The sequence below is a fragment of the Halichondria panicea genome, chromosome 17, assembly GCF_963675165.1.
Source record: "Halichondria panicea chromosome 17, odHalPani1.1, whole genome shotgun sequence".
Classification (NCBI taxonomy): domain Eukaryota; kingdom Metazoa; phylum Porifera; class Demospongiae; order Suberitida; family Halichondriidae; genus Halichondria; species Halichondria panicea.
This window is the reverse complement of record NC_087393.1, coordinates 3,755,803-3,772,089: the sequence shown is the minus strand read 5'-3', so window position 1 is coordinate 3,772,089 and position 16,287 is coordinate 3,755,803. Positions and strand designations below refer to the sequence as shown.

The 16,287-nt window shown below is 41.8% G+C and overlaps 3 protein-coding genes across 6 annotated transcripts; 2 read left to right on the top strand and 1 right to left on the bottom strand.

The window, feature by feature from the left end:
- Nucleotides 1-74: 74 nt before the first annotated feature.
- Nucleotides 75-1,847, bottom strand: LOC135351155 (HUWE1-associated protein modifying stress responses-like). 2 transcript variants are annotated; one of them, XM_064550096.1, is made up of 4 exons: nt 1,697-1,847; nt 1,299-1,492; nt 912-989; nt 75-553 (listed from the first exon to the last, which is right to left on the bottom strand). In XM_064550096.1, the coding sequence occupies exons 2-4, from the start codon at nt 1,477-1,479 to the stop codon at nt 135-137; spliced, it is 678 nt and encodes a 225-aa protein (XP_064406166.1). In that variant the 5' UTR covers nt 1,480-1,492; nt 1,697-1,847; the 3' UTR covers nt 75-134. The 2 variants fall into 2 exon arrangements, with proteins under 2 accessions (XP_064406166.1, XP_064406167.1); XM_064550097.1 differs by having other exon boundaries at nt 1,693-1,844.
- Nucleotides 1,848-1,861: 14 nt separating this feature from the next.
- Nucleotides 1,862-9,227, top strand: LOC135351139 (eukaryotic peptide chain release factor GTP-binding subunit ERF3A-like). Its single transcript, XM_064550072.1, has 15 exons — nt 1,862-2,271; nt 2,373-2,438; nt 2,620-2,712; nt 2,856-3,297; nt 3,463-3,586; nt 4,374-4,567; nt 5,256-5,351; nt 5,912-5,973; nt 6,065-6,146; nt 6,243-6,336; nt 6,535-6,615; nt 6,733-6,834; nt 7,006-7,167; nt 8,483-8,651; nt 8,982-9,227. Exons 1-15 carry the CDS (start codon nt 2,085-2,087, stop codon nt 9,023-9,025), a joined length of 1,998 nt encoding a protein of 665 aa, XP_064406142.1. The 5' UTR covers nt 1,862-2,084; the 3' UTR covers nt 9,026-9,227.
- Nucleotides 9,228-10,334: 1,107 nt separating this feature from the next.
- Nucleotides 10,335-15,687, top strand: LOC135351145 (WD repeat domain phosphoinositide-interacting protein 2-like). 3 transcript variants are annotated; one of them, XM_064550080.1, is made up of 15 exons: nt 10,335-10,467; nt 10,551-10,646; nt 10,747-10,829; nt 11,018-11,121; nt 11,179-11,244; nt 11,323-11,379; nt 11,439-11,478; nt 11,744-11,805; nt 12,112-12,240; nt 13,154-13,224; nt 13,454-13,564; nt 13,745-13,878; nt 14,419-14,446; nt 14,802-14,931; nt 15,425-15,687. In XM_064550080.1, exons 2-15 carry the CDS (start codon nt 10,576-10,578, stop codon nt 15,620-15,622), a joined length of 1,284 nt encoding a protein of 427 aa, XP_064406150.1. In that variant the 5' UTR covers nt 10,335-10,467; nt 10,551-10,575; the 3' UTR covers nt 15,623-15,687. The 3 variants fall into 3 exon arrangements, with proteins under 3 accessions (XP_064406150.1, XP_064406153.1, XP_064406151.1); XM_064550083.1 differs by having other exon boundaries at nt 10,374-10,467; nt 10,562-10,646; XM_064550081.1 differs by having other exon boundaries at nt 10,395-10,646.
- Nucleotides 15,688-16,287: the final 600 nt, after the last annotated feature.

Sequence of the window (16,287 nt, the reverse complement as noted above, 5' to 3'; positions counted from 1 at the left end):
GCCATACTTCAAAAACTGATCATACCGGGGTAGTATTTTTGAATCAGCAGATCTATATCATGATCGAGGGTAAATGACTGAACAACAAAATTCATGTGATGCCATAATAGCTATAGTAACAATAAATAACACAATCACAGTCTTATACGTTTAGCAATTGGGCTAAACCCAGACTCCACATCGAGACTACTGCTGTTTGCTGATCGTTTCCGTCCGCTAGAATTGACCACAGTCTCTCCGTCACTGTCTTCTCTGCACAGTCTTCTCCTTGGAGACACACTCGGGGACGGATACGACGGGGATTGGTAATGGTTTATTCCAGATGGACACATGTGACCCAGTGACAACCCACTTAATTGGTGCCCAACAGATGGCTCAAAATCTTCGTGTTTAGAGGACTCTGAATACGGCTTATCCAGGAGAAAGGCTAGCAGTTCTTCTCTCTTGATATGTTTGCGTTTTCTTTTAACCCACGATACAATTTCTTTAGTTCTTTTTCGTTGTCCATACTTTATTCCTGAATCACAGCATTGCCGACACACATCCACGGAGTCTAAAGAGGGAGTACAGCTTGTACGTCAGAATAATACACGAGCAACAACTACAATACAAGTCTAACTACAAAGCACCGCCAAACCACAGAGGCTAAGAGCAGATAAGGAGCTAGTGCACATACAAAATAATTATAGCTTACAGAAGCTGAAATACACATAAAAAGGAAACACCTACAAAAATGTTACAGTGAAACTTATGAACTCTTGGTTAAACCTGTTTATAGACGACACACTTTTTGGGTAGACCAACAGTGGCTGTAGCACAGAGGTGACTTGCTACAACTTGTATAAATTGAATCATAGAGGGTAACCAACTTTTTAGAGTAGACCGTTTTAAGCTTCTATTATAGTCTGTACCTTTATATAGATGAGTTACAGCACTAGCACTCTCATGGAAAGGCACCCAAGCTTTTACTCCAGCTTGGTACTGACAATCTGCATGGACAGGAATGCCAATAAGTGATCAAATAAGATTGGGCACCATCGAAGAGATCTTGTGGATAATGAACACGTGTCACGTAATTGGGCATGACCATCACACACATAAATAACAAGCTGACGGTGATCACACAAAATGAACATAAGGCGCACAACTATCTGTTAATACACTATACCATTCAGCACTTCGCTACTGAGTGCGTGTGTGTGTATTATAAATAACGATGCTCCACAACATACATAAATAATTATTTGTACACTGTCAGTGCCTATTCAAAAATCTGTTAAACAAAGTGAAAGAATTACCTCTGAAAAGATGAGCCACAGCAGTGGCTGAGTCTTGGAAGGACATCCATAGTTTCTGAGAGGCAACGTCTTTGTCCCTCAGGAGCTGTTGATCAATGTCCCCATTTTCCTCATATTCGCGAATGTATTCCTCCTCTTGAGGGGTGAAAATGGCCGGGGGATCACCACGACCTTCGGCCATTTTGGTTTCTTACCTGAGAAATAAATAGAGTTTCTTCAAACTTTATAACATACAGAGCTAGGCACTACAATCAGTCAGACTTACATACAGTATACCTTCACTAAAGGACTGTCTATCAAAATAAACAATGAGTTTTCTAAATGATGCACATAGCTAGATCTATCTCTAAGACTCTATATCTATGTCTGTTCTGATCTAGGAGTTGCCGATTACCTACTTCTAAAAACTCAGGGCCGATGAGAGGGAAGTCACACACTGTCTCTTACTCAAGCTAAAACTGCAGAGTTGTTTTCTCTGCTTTAAATTTAACTCTCGATATTAAATTGGCAGATAATCTGTTACGTAAGATGATGTCAAGAATGTCAAGGATCGCCGACGCAAAACCAAGCCACGTGACTGCGAGCGAAACATGTGGCCGTCTCTTTTGCTATGGCGCAGGTACGTCTAGCAATCTCCTGAAGCGTCTCTAGCTTTTAATTGAAGTTAGCTAGCTGATCTGCCTTTGATCTACTGACTCAGGACAGTTGTTAACATAGACATCAATACATCAAGAAGCTTGGTATAGATCTACCCAAGTGAACTGTTTCCTGTCCCTCGAAGTCACCATGTCCAATGATCAGGCTGGAGGACCGGGCAGAATGCCATTCGACTATAATGCACAGTTTGGAAGGATGAACATTAACGCCAACTCCTTCGTACCCAATGTCCAGGCTCCAACATTCGTTCCCGGCGGCCATGGCATGCCCCCTGGCTACTCTCCTCAGTACGCCGGTGGATACCCTGTACATGGTGGTACGTTCTCACAATTCAGTATGTAAATGTAAAGTTTTCACGTTTCATACGTACACATTCAGTGTTCAATTGAGTAATTGTATGATCTCTATTTTCCTTAGGTCATCACCCACAAATGTATGGAGGCCCCCCTGGAATGTACATGCAACCTAACATGATACCTCCACGTAGGTTTGCATTGTAGGTTAATTGTCTAACGTCGTTAATTTCCTCAAGGCCAAGCTTGCCAAGTATTAGAATGCACAGGGTCAAACTTTCATTCTTTCCTAAAGTGTCAATTAGTTTGTATGTATTGCAGTGGTGTTGTGCAATTGAATACATGATTTGACCTTTGTCCGGTCTATCCAGGAGGTGGATACATGATGCAGCATCAAGCTGCCATGCATGGAAGCAGTCAGCAGGGACCCCAACACTCACACCCTAACCAAGAGCCGTTCCCAGGTAAGGGTATCTTGGTAGAGATCACAATAAAGTCTTCTAGATGTGTTGCTGAACGAAGTGAACAGTTCCTTTACATGTGTTGTGTAGACATACATTGTTCCTTATACACCTGTATGACATTACGGTCTGTTTCCTTACCCCAGCATCTAGTGCAGGTGTATCTGATCAGTCACCTCAGAAACCATTTAATGAACCCCCTCGACACACTGTGACGAAACCCACTATTGTTCAGACCACACCCACCATTTCTCCGCCTGAACCCAAACCGGTCGACTCATGGGAGGATATAGCTGAAGATGACTCGCCATCTGAATCACCAAAAACCACAGCAGTAGCTACTTCAGTAGGAGAGGTCACCTCTGACTCGGACAAAAAAAGAACATCGGAGGCAGCAAAAGATGAATCGATTGAGGAAGTAAGACCGAAAGCAACGAACGGTAGCAAGCCCAAAGGGGTTAAAGTGGACTCTGCAAAGTCTTTGTCCATGCAAGTGGCACCCAGGGCTGTAGATGAGAAAGAGAATGTGAACATAATCTTCATTGGTCACGTTGATGCTGGCAAGTCTACCATTGGAGGTCATCTAATGTACGTGAGAATTCATGTAATTACCTCTAACCTCTAAAGCTGTGTCACACAAAAAAAGGTCATTCTGAACTTATTGATTTTTGGGGTGCCTCTCTTAACTGGAACGTACGCATGCAGTACGTGTACTGGTTAGTTCGCCTTGTGAGCACTGCTTTTATTATCCAGGTACCTGACTGGACAAGTGGACAAGAGGACTTTGGAAAAGTACGAGCGAGAAGCCAAAGAGAAAAACAGAGAGACTTGGTACCTCTCCTGGGCCCTCGATACCAACCAAGAGGAAAGGGACAAGGTGCGAGGTGCATCCGTGGGTGGATAGGCCTTGTGGTGCCAACATAGGGCCCGGTGGGTAGCTGTGGTAGCATCAGAGTGGTGCAATCCTGAATTGCCGTATTTCGTGTGGTAAAAACTAGACCTAAGTTGTGGTTATTTTAATTAGAGGTGGTTAGTATCAAATTTCTGAGTTCTTGCTTCTGAGCGAAAATACCTGTCTTATTGCATGACTTGCACGTGATCAGCAACAAATTCAATGTAGATCACTTGAAAATGTCGCAAAAATATCAGGGCGGACAGTTCTGCTCTAGACATTGCAAATGCAAGAACTCTGAAAATCCCTGTAGCTGTATCTTATTGCAAATACAGAATCATAAATCAAGGCTTAGCATGATTGTGGTGTCCCCTCATGTTATGCTCACTGTCGATCACATTCATGTACTATTGCGTGTGGTTGTGACTCTGAGTTTTGGAAGAGGGGCAGAGAAACTTACTGGTAGCTTTTCACCTGCTTGTGGCACCCTCCCTACAAACAGGCTGTAAACTACTGGAACAGTGCATCTACATATAATATACTGTTACATTAGCTAGTGGGTTCAAAGAGTTCATTGTGACTATTAATTGCGCGGTGTCAGTGTTTTGGACAAAAACAACGTGCCTTTGCATACAGTAAATCTCTATCGTTCAAGTAATTATACTCGCATTCCCCAATTGTGAGTGATACGTTTTCCACTTCTGTGTAGTATTCATGCATCATTGTGTAATGACATAATTTTAGGTGATTATCACTCTCTCACACTGTGCAGGGCAAGACTGTTGAGGTTGGCCGAGCGTCTTTTGAAACAGAACAGAAGCGATTCACTATCTTAGATGCTCCGGGTCACGCCGGCTTTGTGCCAAACATGATCAGTGGAGCAGCCCAGGCTGACATCGGGGTACTTGTGATATCAGCAAGAAAGGGAGAGTTTGAGACAGGGTTCGAAAGGAAGGGTCAAACCAGGTACGGTTGGAGATAATGTGTAAATATTGTTTGGAGCTTGGGAGCTGCAATTAAAGTCACTGTTGTTAAATTGTCACTATGTTGTTGAAGCAAGTTATTTTAGTCTGTGTAGGCATAGATACTGTACACTCCGGAGTGTACAGTATCTATGGTGTAGGTTTAGATTTATTCGCAACATTCAATGAATCACAAACAAAGTTGCGTTGTTGAATCTCTGAGCTCAAGTATTTTACCCACGAATGAAGCAATCATTGACCACCTTTACCTGCAGTGCAAGCAACCACAAAATATATACTCTAAAATTACAACTACAAATGTTTGACCCCCCTTCCTGAAAATTCCCCGCTATACGGTATTGATAATAATTATTGTGGGTGTGTCCCCTCATGTTATGCTCACTGTCGATCACATTCATGTACTATTATTGCGTGTGGTTGTGACTCTGAGTTTTGGAAGAGGGGCAGAGAAACTTTTCGGTAGCTTTTCACCTGCTTGTGGCACCCTCCCTGCAAACAGGCTGTAAACTACTGGAACAGTGCATGTAGCTAGTACAAATCTCGTGTACATTGTACATTCATGTGGGTGCATCTATACTGAATTATCTGTCAATTCCAGTCTCTTTAGGGATTGAAACATTACATTTTTCTGCTGTTTGGCTTATTTAATGCAATGCCCTCTATTTCTGTAGAGAGCATGCCATGTTAGCGAAGACAGCTGGTGTGAAACATCTCGTGGTACTCATTAACAAGATGGACGACCCCACAGTCGAGTGGTCAGAGGAAAGGTGGGTGTGGCATGTCATCCATTATTATAATGAGTGTTCTATGTGTTATGCCAGTGTGAAGTAAGTGTTACATATACAAAAGCAAAGTACTGTAGACCATACTTAAGTTCTCCTCTCTTATACATGTTGATGTGTTCCTTGTACTCATAATAATGACTTGTGCTAGCTTGTAACATAGTTTGAGGGCCAGACCTTTTCTCAGAGGGGGGAGGGGGAAGAGAAAAGGTCTGGAGACTCTTGCAGCACTTCCATGTGCTCTTGGATTGTCAATAGGGCGGAGACTGTGATATTGGAGGTTATAAAGAAGGAGTAGATGTAGCAATACTCTCATTTCATTACCTGTATCCAAATTCCACAGATGCAATAATTATTTGTATTTCATTGGGTTAAAAATCACATGACATAGGATATGCATTTCATTGGCTCTGTCCACATTCCGCTAGAGCACACGGAAATGCTGCAAGAGTCTCCAGACCTAATCCTAGCTCTACTTGATTTGTCCCCGAGCTATTAGGTCTGGCCCTCAGACTAGCTTGTACATTAATAACCTTCCATTCCAGGTATGAAGAGTGTAAGAACAAACTGACGCCTTTCCTCAAGAAGGTTGGCTTCCCAAAAACTGGTGAGTCGATCTCAGAAAATTGTTAGTGTTAGGGTGTGTATTGCCAATGCACAGTACAGTACATAAATGTCCTTAATTTTCTCTGCACCAGATATCTACTACCTTCCTGTGTCGGGTTTAACCGGTGCAAATCTCAAGGACCCCATCTCTGATGAGACATGCCCTTGGTACAGGTGAGCTGGTAACACTGAAATAGAAACGGTTCTCTTCAGGGATACTGTGTACCAATTGTTTTTTCTACTTAACATTTTGTCATTCTTTGTATGCAGCGGTCCTCCGTTCATCACTTACCTTAACGACCTGCCGCTTATCTCAAGGGAAGATACGGGACCGTTTAGAATGCCCATAGCAGACAAGTACAAGGTAGGAATTAAGTATCAATGTCGGATAATGTGGTGTAGAGATTGCATGCACAAAAAGCCTTATCGGTATACAGATGTATAGACTGGGGATCAAAAATGTACTTGTATATTTGGTTGGCTTATAAGTGCATGTGTATTTTGTGTATTGAGCATGCTCATGTGATTACAGTGCTCATAACCCAATGCTCTACCTGTACAGGACATGGGCACAGTGGTGATGGGGAAGGTGGAGTCGGGGGGCGTGGCCAAGGGGTCTATCCTACTGCTCATGCCAAATAGAGTAAGTGGAGTGTGCATCACAGTGTGTATGTAATTTTCAGCTTTGTTTGTGTTGTGCTATTGTGTATACACTTGTCCATTGTGGTGAATTGTGTTATGAGTGTATGCTGGTGTACAGGTGTCTGTGGAAGTGCTAAGTGTGTTAAGAGTAGAGGAGGAGGTACCAACTGCTTACTCTGGGGACAACATTAAACTGCGGTTAAAAGGAATCGAGGAAGAGGTGAGTATACACATCACTTCTTGTCTAAGATCTGTTCTGCTGAATATTCTTGTAGCTTTGTTGTTGTAAAAAAAAGACGTGACCTGGGTTATTACGGCTACAACGTAATGTCCTAACCTCTAGACGATCACGGCTTTTCATGCACAACGTTTGTTCTTGTACTACCACTAGGACATCTCTCCCGGTTTCGTCCTGTGTGACCCCTCCTCCCCGTGTCATGTTGGCAACAAGTTTGAGGCCCAGATTGCAGTCCTGGAGCACAAGTCCATCATCTGCGCCGGCTACAGTGCTATAATGCACATACACTCAGTGGTAGAGGAGGTTCATCTCATTGTAAGTGTGGGTGGGTGGTTAGTTGAGTAAAAAGGCCTATTTAATCATAGATAGAGGAGGAAGAGGGATTGGAAACGCAATAGAACAGGATGAAACCATCCGTGTTTCGGTTGACGTCATGTATATGATCAAGCCTTGAAACCAGGCTACCAGGCTTGAATCGAGGCTATACCGAGGGTGGCTGGCTATGAGTAGCAAGAAGACAGAAGACAGGACTGATGAGCAGCAAATGCGATCGTTCCTGTATACCTGCTGTAGGGGAGAGCTTGTAGCATCAGCCAGATTGAGCAAAACCCTCCTTTGGAGACACTATAGGCTCTATAAAGGCAGAATTATATATTATTATGCCTGTTGGCCATTTGGAAATATCAACTGTCTGTTGGCCATTATTATTGTGATATTTATGACATTATAAACTGAATTGAAGCTTATATGGAAAATTTACAAAAACTACGAACAAATTTTTCTTTGTCTACTCGTGTTCTTTATGACTTATATAGGCATCCCATAATCTTTCTGAAGTTGTTTCTTTCTTGCATTTGCCTGGTGATGTTGGAATTTGGGTCTTCAAGGCATATCTGCATACACAAACGGTCGACATGTTCAACGTTTACCTACTGAATTGAGCAAGGTGTAACTTCTCACAAGAATGCATAGAAATAAGACATTACGATGAACCTATTCCTATGCTTGGCCTATAACTAAAAATTGTGAAATTAGAACCTCTTTACCTCTGCATAGAGGTACAAATAAACGCATAAATCAATTAGCATAGTTGATACTTGAAATCAGCAACACATGTTTTTCAATCAACACCATTGTGGCTCACTAATGGAAACACTATTATACTTTTTCTAGGTTAAAGATTATTTAAACTCTGGTTCTAGGGAGAAAAAGCATATAAAAACTCACCAAAGTGTTGTAGGATCGTCTTGAAACTCAAACTTGAACAAATTCACAACTAATGTGGTTCCAAATGATGACCACAAGAGGTTTATAGGCTGGGTTGTGCCCAGCCCAACTTTAGAAGCTGGAGAAGAGGAGTTTTAGCATGGTTTTAGTTGCTACAGGTTAACGCCCACTGCCTATTGCACTCTGAACCGAAACGCGGATGGTTTCAAGAGGCAACGTTGGAGTCATTGTCGCACGTGATCTCGTTTCCAATCCCTGTTACTACTCTATCTATGATTTAATGGGTGATATTTATCAGTTACTGTGCTCAATCTCTGTACCTATTATGCACGTACTTTGCTATTAATTTTGTTGTACCTACAGTTTACAACAAGAATGTTTATACTGATTTCTCTCATTGTAGCAACTTAAGGCTCTAATTGACAGAAAGACAGGGAAAAAAGCATCCCAAAGGCCAAGATTTGTGAAACAAGACCAGGTTGTCCTGGCAGTATTGGAGACAGCTGGAGTTATTTGTCTGGAAACATTCAAAGAATTTCCTCAAATGGCAAGATTTACCTTACGAGATGAAGGTATGTATATAGTGTGGTAGCTGTAATACTTGTAGACTAAGCTGGCATGAAGTTTTTCAGCCCTTGAACAATGAAATTTTTACATGCACATGTATCTTCCTTCCTTATTACTGTACTGGGCCGGTGTTGTTGAATCTTGCAGTTTAGTCCCTTAAAATGATTGAATCATACATTATGTACTTATATAGTTCACCAGAGCCTAATGTAGTAGCACCATGTCAACGTGGTACCATGTTGGTACAACACCATTGTCTAATGTAACAATTTCTTGGACGTGTGATGACTCAGCTGTTGACACAGTTTACTATGTATGGTTTTGTATTGTTGCAGGCAAGACGATTGCTATTGGTAAAGTACTCAGGCTTCTGGAGTAGGGCAATCATCGGGCTTCCCACAAGTGAAACATTCGTTAGTTGAAATGACTTCCATGTACTATGTTGTTGTTGTCATTTTTTTCTTTTTTTGCCTGTTTTTTGTGCTAGCAAAATCTAATACTAAGCACAACAATTAATTTTCTTAGCAAATTCAAGCATTATTATTATTATTATTATTATTATTATTATTATTCTACTCATGTACATCGTAAAATTACGGTTTAATAATTGCATGGGCTTTTAGGCTAACGAGATACCTAATATTGTCGGTATCATACAAACACACTCTAAAAAGTTTTGCATCGATAAGAATCGTTGGTACTAGTGCTGATTCATCAGGATGGACAATGAGTGAAATAACACTAGTAATTGTGGCAGATTGGAATCTTTAGCCATTATTTTGCCTCGATAACAGTTGTCATGACATCACTACAGAGGAGGTTGAACGCGCGTCATCCACTGTCCGGTTTTATCACGTGCACTCCGTAACGGATTCATCATCACTTTTAACTTCAATATTATGTCTTTATTGCTGTCAAACAAAGTAAATTATTTGGTTCTCTGTGACGAAGCACTCTGTTAGCCTCAGCTACTAATTATTTGTGCAACCAATAATACTTATGTGGCTTTTTAGCATACATTTAAAAAAGGTCACAAAGCTCCAAACATTTGCTGTCGTCATGACAACATGATAAACATTCATGTGACCAAAGTAGGGATTTATGGTAGTGCATACTATAATATTATTGTGAGGCAAAAGGTGTTTGCACAGACATGGTTTAATAATACAGTCCTGCACAAGATGGGGTCAAGAGAGATTTCGCTGGACGCAAGTGGAGGACTTCACCACTACACTGACAACTTCCTCACAACCGCTATGATGCTGAAGAGGTTACTACCCAAACTGCACCAGTGCAGCCACTCAGAGAATGACCACACCAATACAGCCAGGGTGCCTCAGAAGGCACTGACACCTGCCACTTAGCACCCAAGGGTGATGGCGTGGCCGCTGTGGTGCCAGGCTTCTGAAGCGGGTGTAAAGGGAACAGCAGGCATGACACCTAACTGCACCCCAAACGAAGTAAGCGGTTGCGAAGTAAGCGTCAGTGGAGGAAATCTTTCACTGGTACGCCCAACACAATCTCTCTTGGCCTCATCTCTGCTATTGAAGAGAGTGGTTTGAGGGAGACTGCGCTTCGGAGTTGATTGAGAACTGAATTTGACACCGGCGCAGCTTGTCTTTATAGTGGTTATATCTATTTTTAGTACGACACTGTCTAGTCATCATGACATCATTATGATGCAATTTGTTTAATCAGGTGATGACTTATGACGTTTATGACCATAATTCACCTGAGATATAAAATAGCTACTAGGTACAGAGTACAACAACACAATACGTATATACCTCGACACTTTATATCTATATCTCTGATTTGCTGGTGAGTTTGATGCATAACACTGTTAATTGTCTAGCTATACTGTATGGACACCAGATGTAGCTGACAGTGTCATCATATTGTAGTTTATAAGCAGCAAAACCAAGTGAAATGAATCTGTCGCAAGAGGCTGGAGAGTTATCTTCCGAACTTCTCTACATCAACTTCAACCAAGATGTAACGTACGTGCATGCATTCATTACTACCTGAATGCTGAATGCTACTGCGTGTACAGTTTGTATAAAAGGTGTGTACTATTGACCACGCCCACTATCCAAACAGATCTATTTCTGTGGGTGTCAGGACTGGTTATAAACTGTACCCCCTAACCTCAACAGAGCATATTGAGCCCAGCTTTGAGAAAGGTAATCTTTTCAGTCTATCACATTCTTGTAAGAATAAGGAACCATTATGGAAAACATTGGTATCCATATCTATAAAACTAGTAGCCGCCATTGTATACATGTGCATGAAAGTTGTTCCTCTGATATATTTAGTATGCTTGTTTCCTCTCTACCTATGAAGCTGATGTGATGTGTCCTTTCTTCCTCAGATGGAGGCCATGAAGTGTGTATAATTGAGAGGTTATTCTCAAGCAGTCTTGTTGCCATGGTGGAGCTCAGTAACCCCAGGAAACTAAGAGTCTGTCACTTTAAGGTATGCCCCGCTAGTGGGACATATTACATGTATATACACACTGTCTGTTCTCTGCAGAAAAACTCAGAGATATGCACATACAGTTACCCGGATACGATTCTCTCGGTGAAGCTGAGCAGACAGGTTAGAAAACTCACTGTCTAAAAAACTGCAAAGAGCCAATTCCTCATATGAGTTTTTCACGTACACACACGCACACAGAGGTTGGTGGTGGTCCTTCGTCAAAATCTGTACATACACAACATCAGAGATATGAAAGTGAGTGGGATATCAATCATTAGCTTTCATTGCTCACCACACCCTCAATACCACACCAGGTCATGCACACCATTAGAGACACTCCCAAGAATGCATCAGGTCAGTGCAGCAGCTGTCTGTTGAATGGGAACAATGTTCTTCGCGAACTCACTGAGTGAAGTGTGCTGTTTGGGGGCCATAAATTAATGTTTTGTCCTTTGTAGAGAGCTTGTCCTTTGGTCCGATATTTTATACACTACAATGGTAACGTTGTGTTCGTAGGAAAGTAAGACAAACACTGTTCTTCTGTAGAGAGGTATTTATACTTTGCTCATATATTGGAGGTTCCACCGTGATATTTTTTGCGTCTCATACGTACATGTAGGATTGTGTGCACTGTCTGCTGACAACGAGAACGGATTTATAGCGTATCCTGGAAGCAGTCAGGTGAGTTAGCTCATGCCAGCAAACCACAGTAGAAAGAAATGTGATACAATAATTCTGCATGTGTCACTGTGTGTTCCTTAACAAAGGCCATAGCGATAGTCCTTGCAAGTTTCTGCTACACATGCGTTTATCTAATATCTTATCTGTAAATAAATCTGTTCATATTGGTACACATGTTGTACGTCAGGAGTTCATGTACTCCTGAGTACGTATAACATTTGCGTGCATTGATTCTGTTGATGTGTTCACTAAAGTAACGGTTGTCCCAATGATGATTGTGTACTGTACGTGTCTGTGATCCTGTAGAATGGTGAGATCCAGGTGTTTGATGCTGTGAACCTGAAGGCTGTGGCTGTGATTCCAGCCCACGACTCGCCTCTTGCTGCCCTCACTTTTAACTCCACAGGAACCAAATTAGCGTCAGCCTCAGCAACAGTGAGTGTATCTCTGGTCTCTATTATAATTATATGCACATTTTCTCATTTATGTTGCAAACAACACATTGTCAATAGCTTGTTGCTAAGTGCCACTTGACCTATCAAAACAAACAGGTCATGGTGTATACATAGTAGAACTGCTCACTGATATAGATTAATTTTTGTCTGTTATAATCTCGTGGAACAACTACTATTATTTTACGTTCTATCGCTAAGCGGCACTTAGCCTCGATCCCAGGCCGCACTTCCTCGATAAGTGGGCCTGGTATCGACTGCTTGCGCATGCGCTAACCATTAGCCAGATACCAGCTAATCAGGATAACAACGTGTATACTCAGTAAAACAATGACGTCACAACAAATGGAAGTGGATTGAAGGAAGTAGATAGAAAGTTCGATTGAAGGTTTCTAGCCCATCTGATAGTATTCTAATAGCTACCCTTAGCCTGCTATGTTAACAAAAGACTCACAGCCAGCAACAGTGTGGATGACAATCGTCTGAACGGAGTGAAAGCTGACAAGAGCCTATATGGACAGGCCACGCCCATCTAATACTAACTTTGGTAAAAGCCTACTATACTACTGCTGCTGCAGATATACAGCTCTGTCTCTTGCTAGCTAGCTATTATATAACTCTGTGTATGTGCGTGTGCGCAAGCAGTCAGTAGCAGGCCTTTTCTTTAGGGGGGGGAGGCCAGTGAAGGAGGATAAACAGCACAAAGTGTCGAAGTACAATTTTGTCCTTGTTCGATTTGTTCGCCACTGGAAAATCATGTAAATTTTTTTTTGTGGCTCTGTAATTCAAGAATAATGGTAGTATTGTCCCCCAATGTGTGTGCCCATGCCTCATCACTGTGTTGTATATGTGAATTCTAAACGTTTACAACTACTGTGCATGTCCACCACGTGCAGGGTACTGTGATCCGTGTGTTCAGCATTCCACAAGGAGAGAGGTTGTTTGAGTTCAGAAGAGGTATGAAGAGGTGAGCTAAGGCCGGGTTTACAGAGACATTATAGAATTATGGTACCCACCTCAGTCTACGTGAAGTGTACAAATAGGTGCAGTAAAAGCTTTTACTGCACTTATTTTTTAGTCAGATTCACATGCGTTGTACATGTAAGTATGTTATTAGGTCCAAAACTGGACATTGAGTACATTGAGCTTGAATGTGTGCGTGTGTGTTGCTCCTAATGATTGGCAATTTGCTGCAGGTTTATCCATATCAACTGTCTGGCGTTCAGCCCTGACGATGTGTACCTAGCCTCCTCCAGCAGCACAGAGACAGTGCACGTGTTCAGATTAGTGGAGCCCCCACAAGAGAAGTATGCCCCCTGTGTTCATACCACACCTAGTACTGTAGACACCCTCTAGAAATGTACACATGTACAGTATGTCCCCTACTGCTTAGGCTAGTTGTGTTTTTGTGGTAGTTTATTAATAATAATGTGTTAGGGAAATAGCGTAAGTATTGTGTCTTATGCAATGCACACACACATACACAGAACAGCAGAGGGTCAACAAGGTTGGTTCAGCTACCTGAGCAAGACCCTCTCCCCTGCTGCAATTCTGCCCTCCCAAATGACTGATGCATTCACTCAAATCAGAGCATTTGCACACCTTAAGTTACCACGATCAGGTTAGCCTTATTTGGTTACTACCCATACTTAAACTTATTGGGTGCGTGTATGTCAGCTTCTGTACATATCTTCAGTGGCAAATCCAGAAATTAGAAAAGGGTGGTTCCTAAAGGGCAACGAGCCTGTAGGGTAAGTATTCTCCCCGGCGGAGTGCGAACTTTTAGGGGTTACGCCCACTTCCGGTTCAATATCCGCCCATGTGGATGTGGGAAATTCCATCTCTTTACCAATAATTGCAGAGTTTGCAATGCGATCAGTGTAGAAAGAAGTGTAGAAACTGCCACTGCTTTTATCTAGCTTCTGTTTGTTCTAGAGTGGACTACACGCAGGTATTGACATCACTCCATAAGTAGAATAGGTGAAACAAAACTGTAAATGACTGTAGATTGCTAAAAATCAATCAGCGCAAAGTGAGGATTTCTTTGCTCCCTTGGATCTCCGCCTGAATCTGCCACCGAAAGTGATTGTGATTGTATTAGTAGGGAAATGATTGAGTATTAATTTACCCTGTTGTGATGTGTGTGCTTCCATTGCTGCAGGTCTCAAGAGTGTGTGCAGTGTTGTAAGGTGAGTGTGTCTAACTTCCTACAGGCTAATCATTCAATGGCTGCCACCTACAGTTGTGCAATGTATGTTGTAACGTCATTGTTTTACTGAGCATACACGTTGTTATCCTGCGTTAGCCAGTATCTGGCTAATGATTAGTGCTTGCGCAAGCAGTCGATACCAGGCCCACTCTCAAAGGAAGTGCGGCCTAGGATCGAGGCTAATGTACCCCCTGGAACTTTATGTTTGGAATAGGCATGTAATAGGGAAAGAACTTGTTATTTTTATTGTTTTATCATGATGCAATTGTACTTTACACTCATAATGCCATCTTTAATTTATAGCTAGTGACAATCTTCTTCCCTCCATGCTGCAGTATTGAGGGTGTTCACAGAGTGTTAGTGGCCACATCCGATGGGTCCCTCCACATGGGGGACATTGATCCCCGTGAAGGAGGGGACTGCAAGTACCACCGGGAGTTCAGACTTGTCGGCGGAGAGGACGTAGTGAGTAACCATTTTGATCACTTCATACTCTATAAAAGTTTGTATCTGACATCACATGCTCACTGACAACTGTGGGCTTAAGGCACACAATGCTATTATAGTAACAAACTCTACAGCTACATTAACAACAACAACAAATAGGTCGAACACTCAGCTCATTCAGCAACAAATAAATTTAGTCAGAACTACATATTTACATACAGAACTCATAATTATGTTACATACAGTAAGTATATACAGTACCAAGAGTACACCTGGCAGTACGTGTAGGCCATAATCATTTATGGGCTCCTGGGTATAGGCGAGGTAGGTTCAACCAATTGCTGTAGTTGAACCAAACCCATGCATGCAGTCAATTCCTTTGTTGGGACAGTGCACATGTAATTAGCGTACATACAGCTGGTATACAATCATGTATAATTATAATGCACGCGCAATTATTATATTGTTGAAATGCAATTAACTAATGTGAGAACGCATGCCACACACACAGCCAACGGCAGGTCTTGCGAGCACATCAGTTCCTTCCACAGAGCAGCAAACATATGCATCAGTAATTTCTAAGCCTGAATCAGGCCACTCCCCATCTGTGTCACATGACAGTCATTTGGCATCACCTGACCCACAGAGACAATCGTACACAGAAGATGATGATGAACAACCCCCTAGTGCACAAACAATACACAGCTAGCCCACGACTCAAGCACTAGGATGGTGCATACTGTTTCTTATATCATTATAGCGTTATTATTCCGATTGACATTAATGGTACTTATGCACGCTGCATGGACGTCATTGTAAACAAAGATAAATTCTGAATCATTAAAAATTCTCACGTATACATGCAATGCCATGGTGATTTGGTCAAAGACCTCTACAAAAAAGTGTCACCTCATGCACTGGGATATTTATATACAAGTCCGAGTGAACTTAACTTAATGAAAATCGCTCTGGAATCGTCTCTTTTACTTGAGCAGGAATACATTAAGTTAATTATTATAGGTAGTGAATTAGAGGAAATTGTGGACATTATATGGAACAGAAAGAGTATAAAAATTCATCCAGTGATTCACATTGTAATAATTATTGTTGTTTGACAAGATGTTTGCTTAATGGTATCACAGGCCGTAACACAGTGTGTGCCCAATCCCATGGGAGGCATGCGCCCCCCCCCCCTGTATGAAGCCCTGAAAGTGTACCGATCAATCAGGGTCTATATAATTATATATACTTCTTGCGAAAGAATTCTGTGTGATAAGGGCACCTTATTATTGGCATGTACTATCCATTTTTTTACGCCGGTGTATATAGTATCCTTACACTTATGTAGTGTATAAGCAAGAAATGTCTGCTGAT

Bases quoted from the DNA above. Each gene is read 5' to 3' on its own strand.
- LOC135351155 (XM_064550096.1), bottom strand. From the start codon at position 1,479: ATGGCCGAAGGTCGTGGTGATCCCCCGGCCATTTTCACCCCTCAAGAG. The intron at 990-1,298 runs GTAATTCTTTCA...CTGTCCATGCAG, and splicing joins TGTGGCTCATCTTTTCAGAG to ATTGTCAGTACCAAGCTGGA. The intron at 554-911 runs GTACAGACTATA...CTCCCTCTTTAG, and splicing joins TGTAACTCATCTATATAAAG to ACTCCGTGGATGTGTGTCGG.
- LOC135351139 (XM_064550072.1), top strand. From the start codon at position 2,085: ATGTCCAATGATCAGGCTGGAGGACCGGGCAGAATGCCATTCGACTAT. The intron at 6,147-6,242 runs GTGAGCTGGTAA...CTTTGTATGCAG, and splicing joins GAGACATGCCCTTGGTACAG to CGGTCCTCCGTTCATCACTT. The intron at 6,616-6,732 runs GTAAGTGGAGTG...GCTGGTGTACAG, and splicing joins TACTGCTCATGCCAAATAGA to GTGTCTGTGGAAGTGCTAAG.
- LOC135351145 (XM_064550080.1), top strand. From the start codon at position 10,576: ATGAATCTGTCGCAAGAGGCTGGAGAGTTATCTTCCGAACTTCTCTAC. The intron at 10,830-11,017 runs GTAATCTTTTCA...TTTCTTCCTCAG, and splicing joins TGAGCCCAGCTTTGAGAAAG to ATGGAGGCCATGAAGTGTGT. The intron at 11,380-11,438 runs GTGAGTGGGATA...ATACCACACCAG, and splicing joins ACAACATCAGAGATATGAAA to GTCATGCACACCATTAGAGA.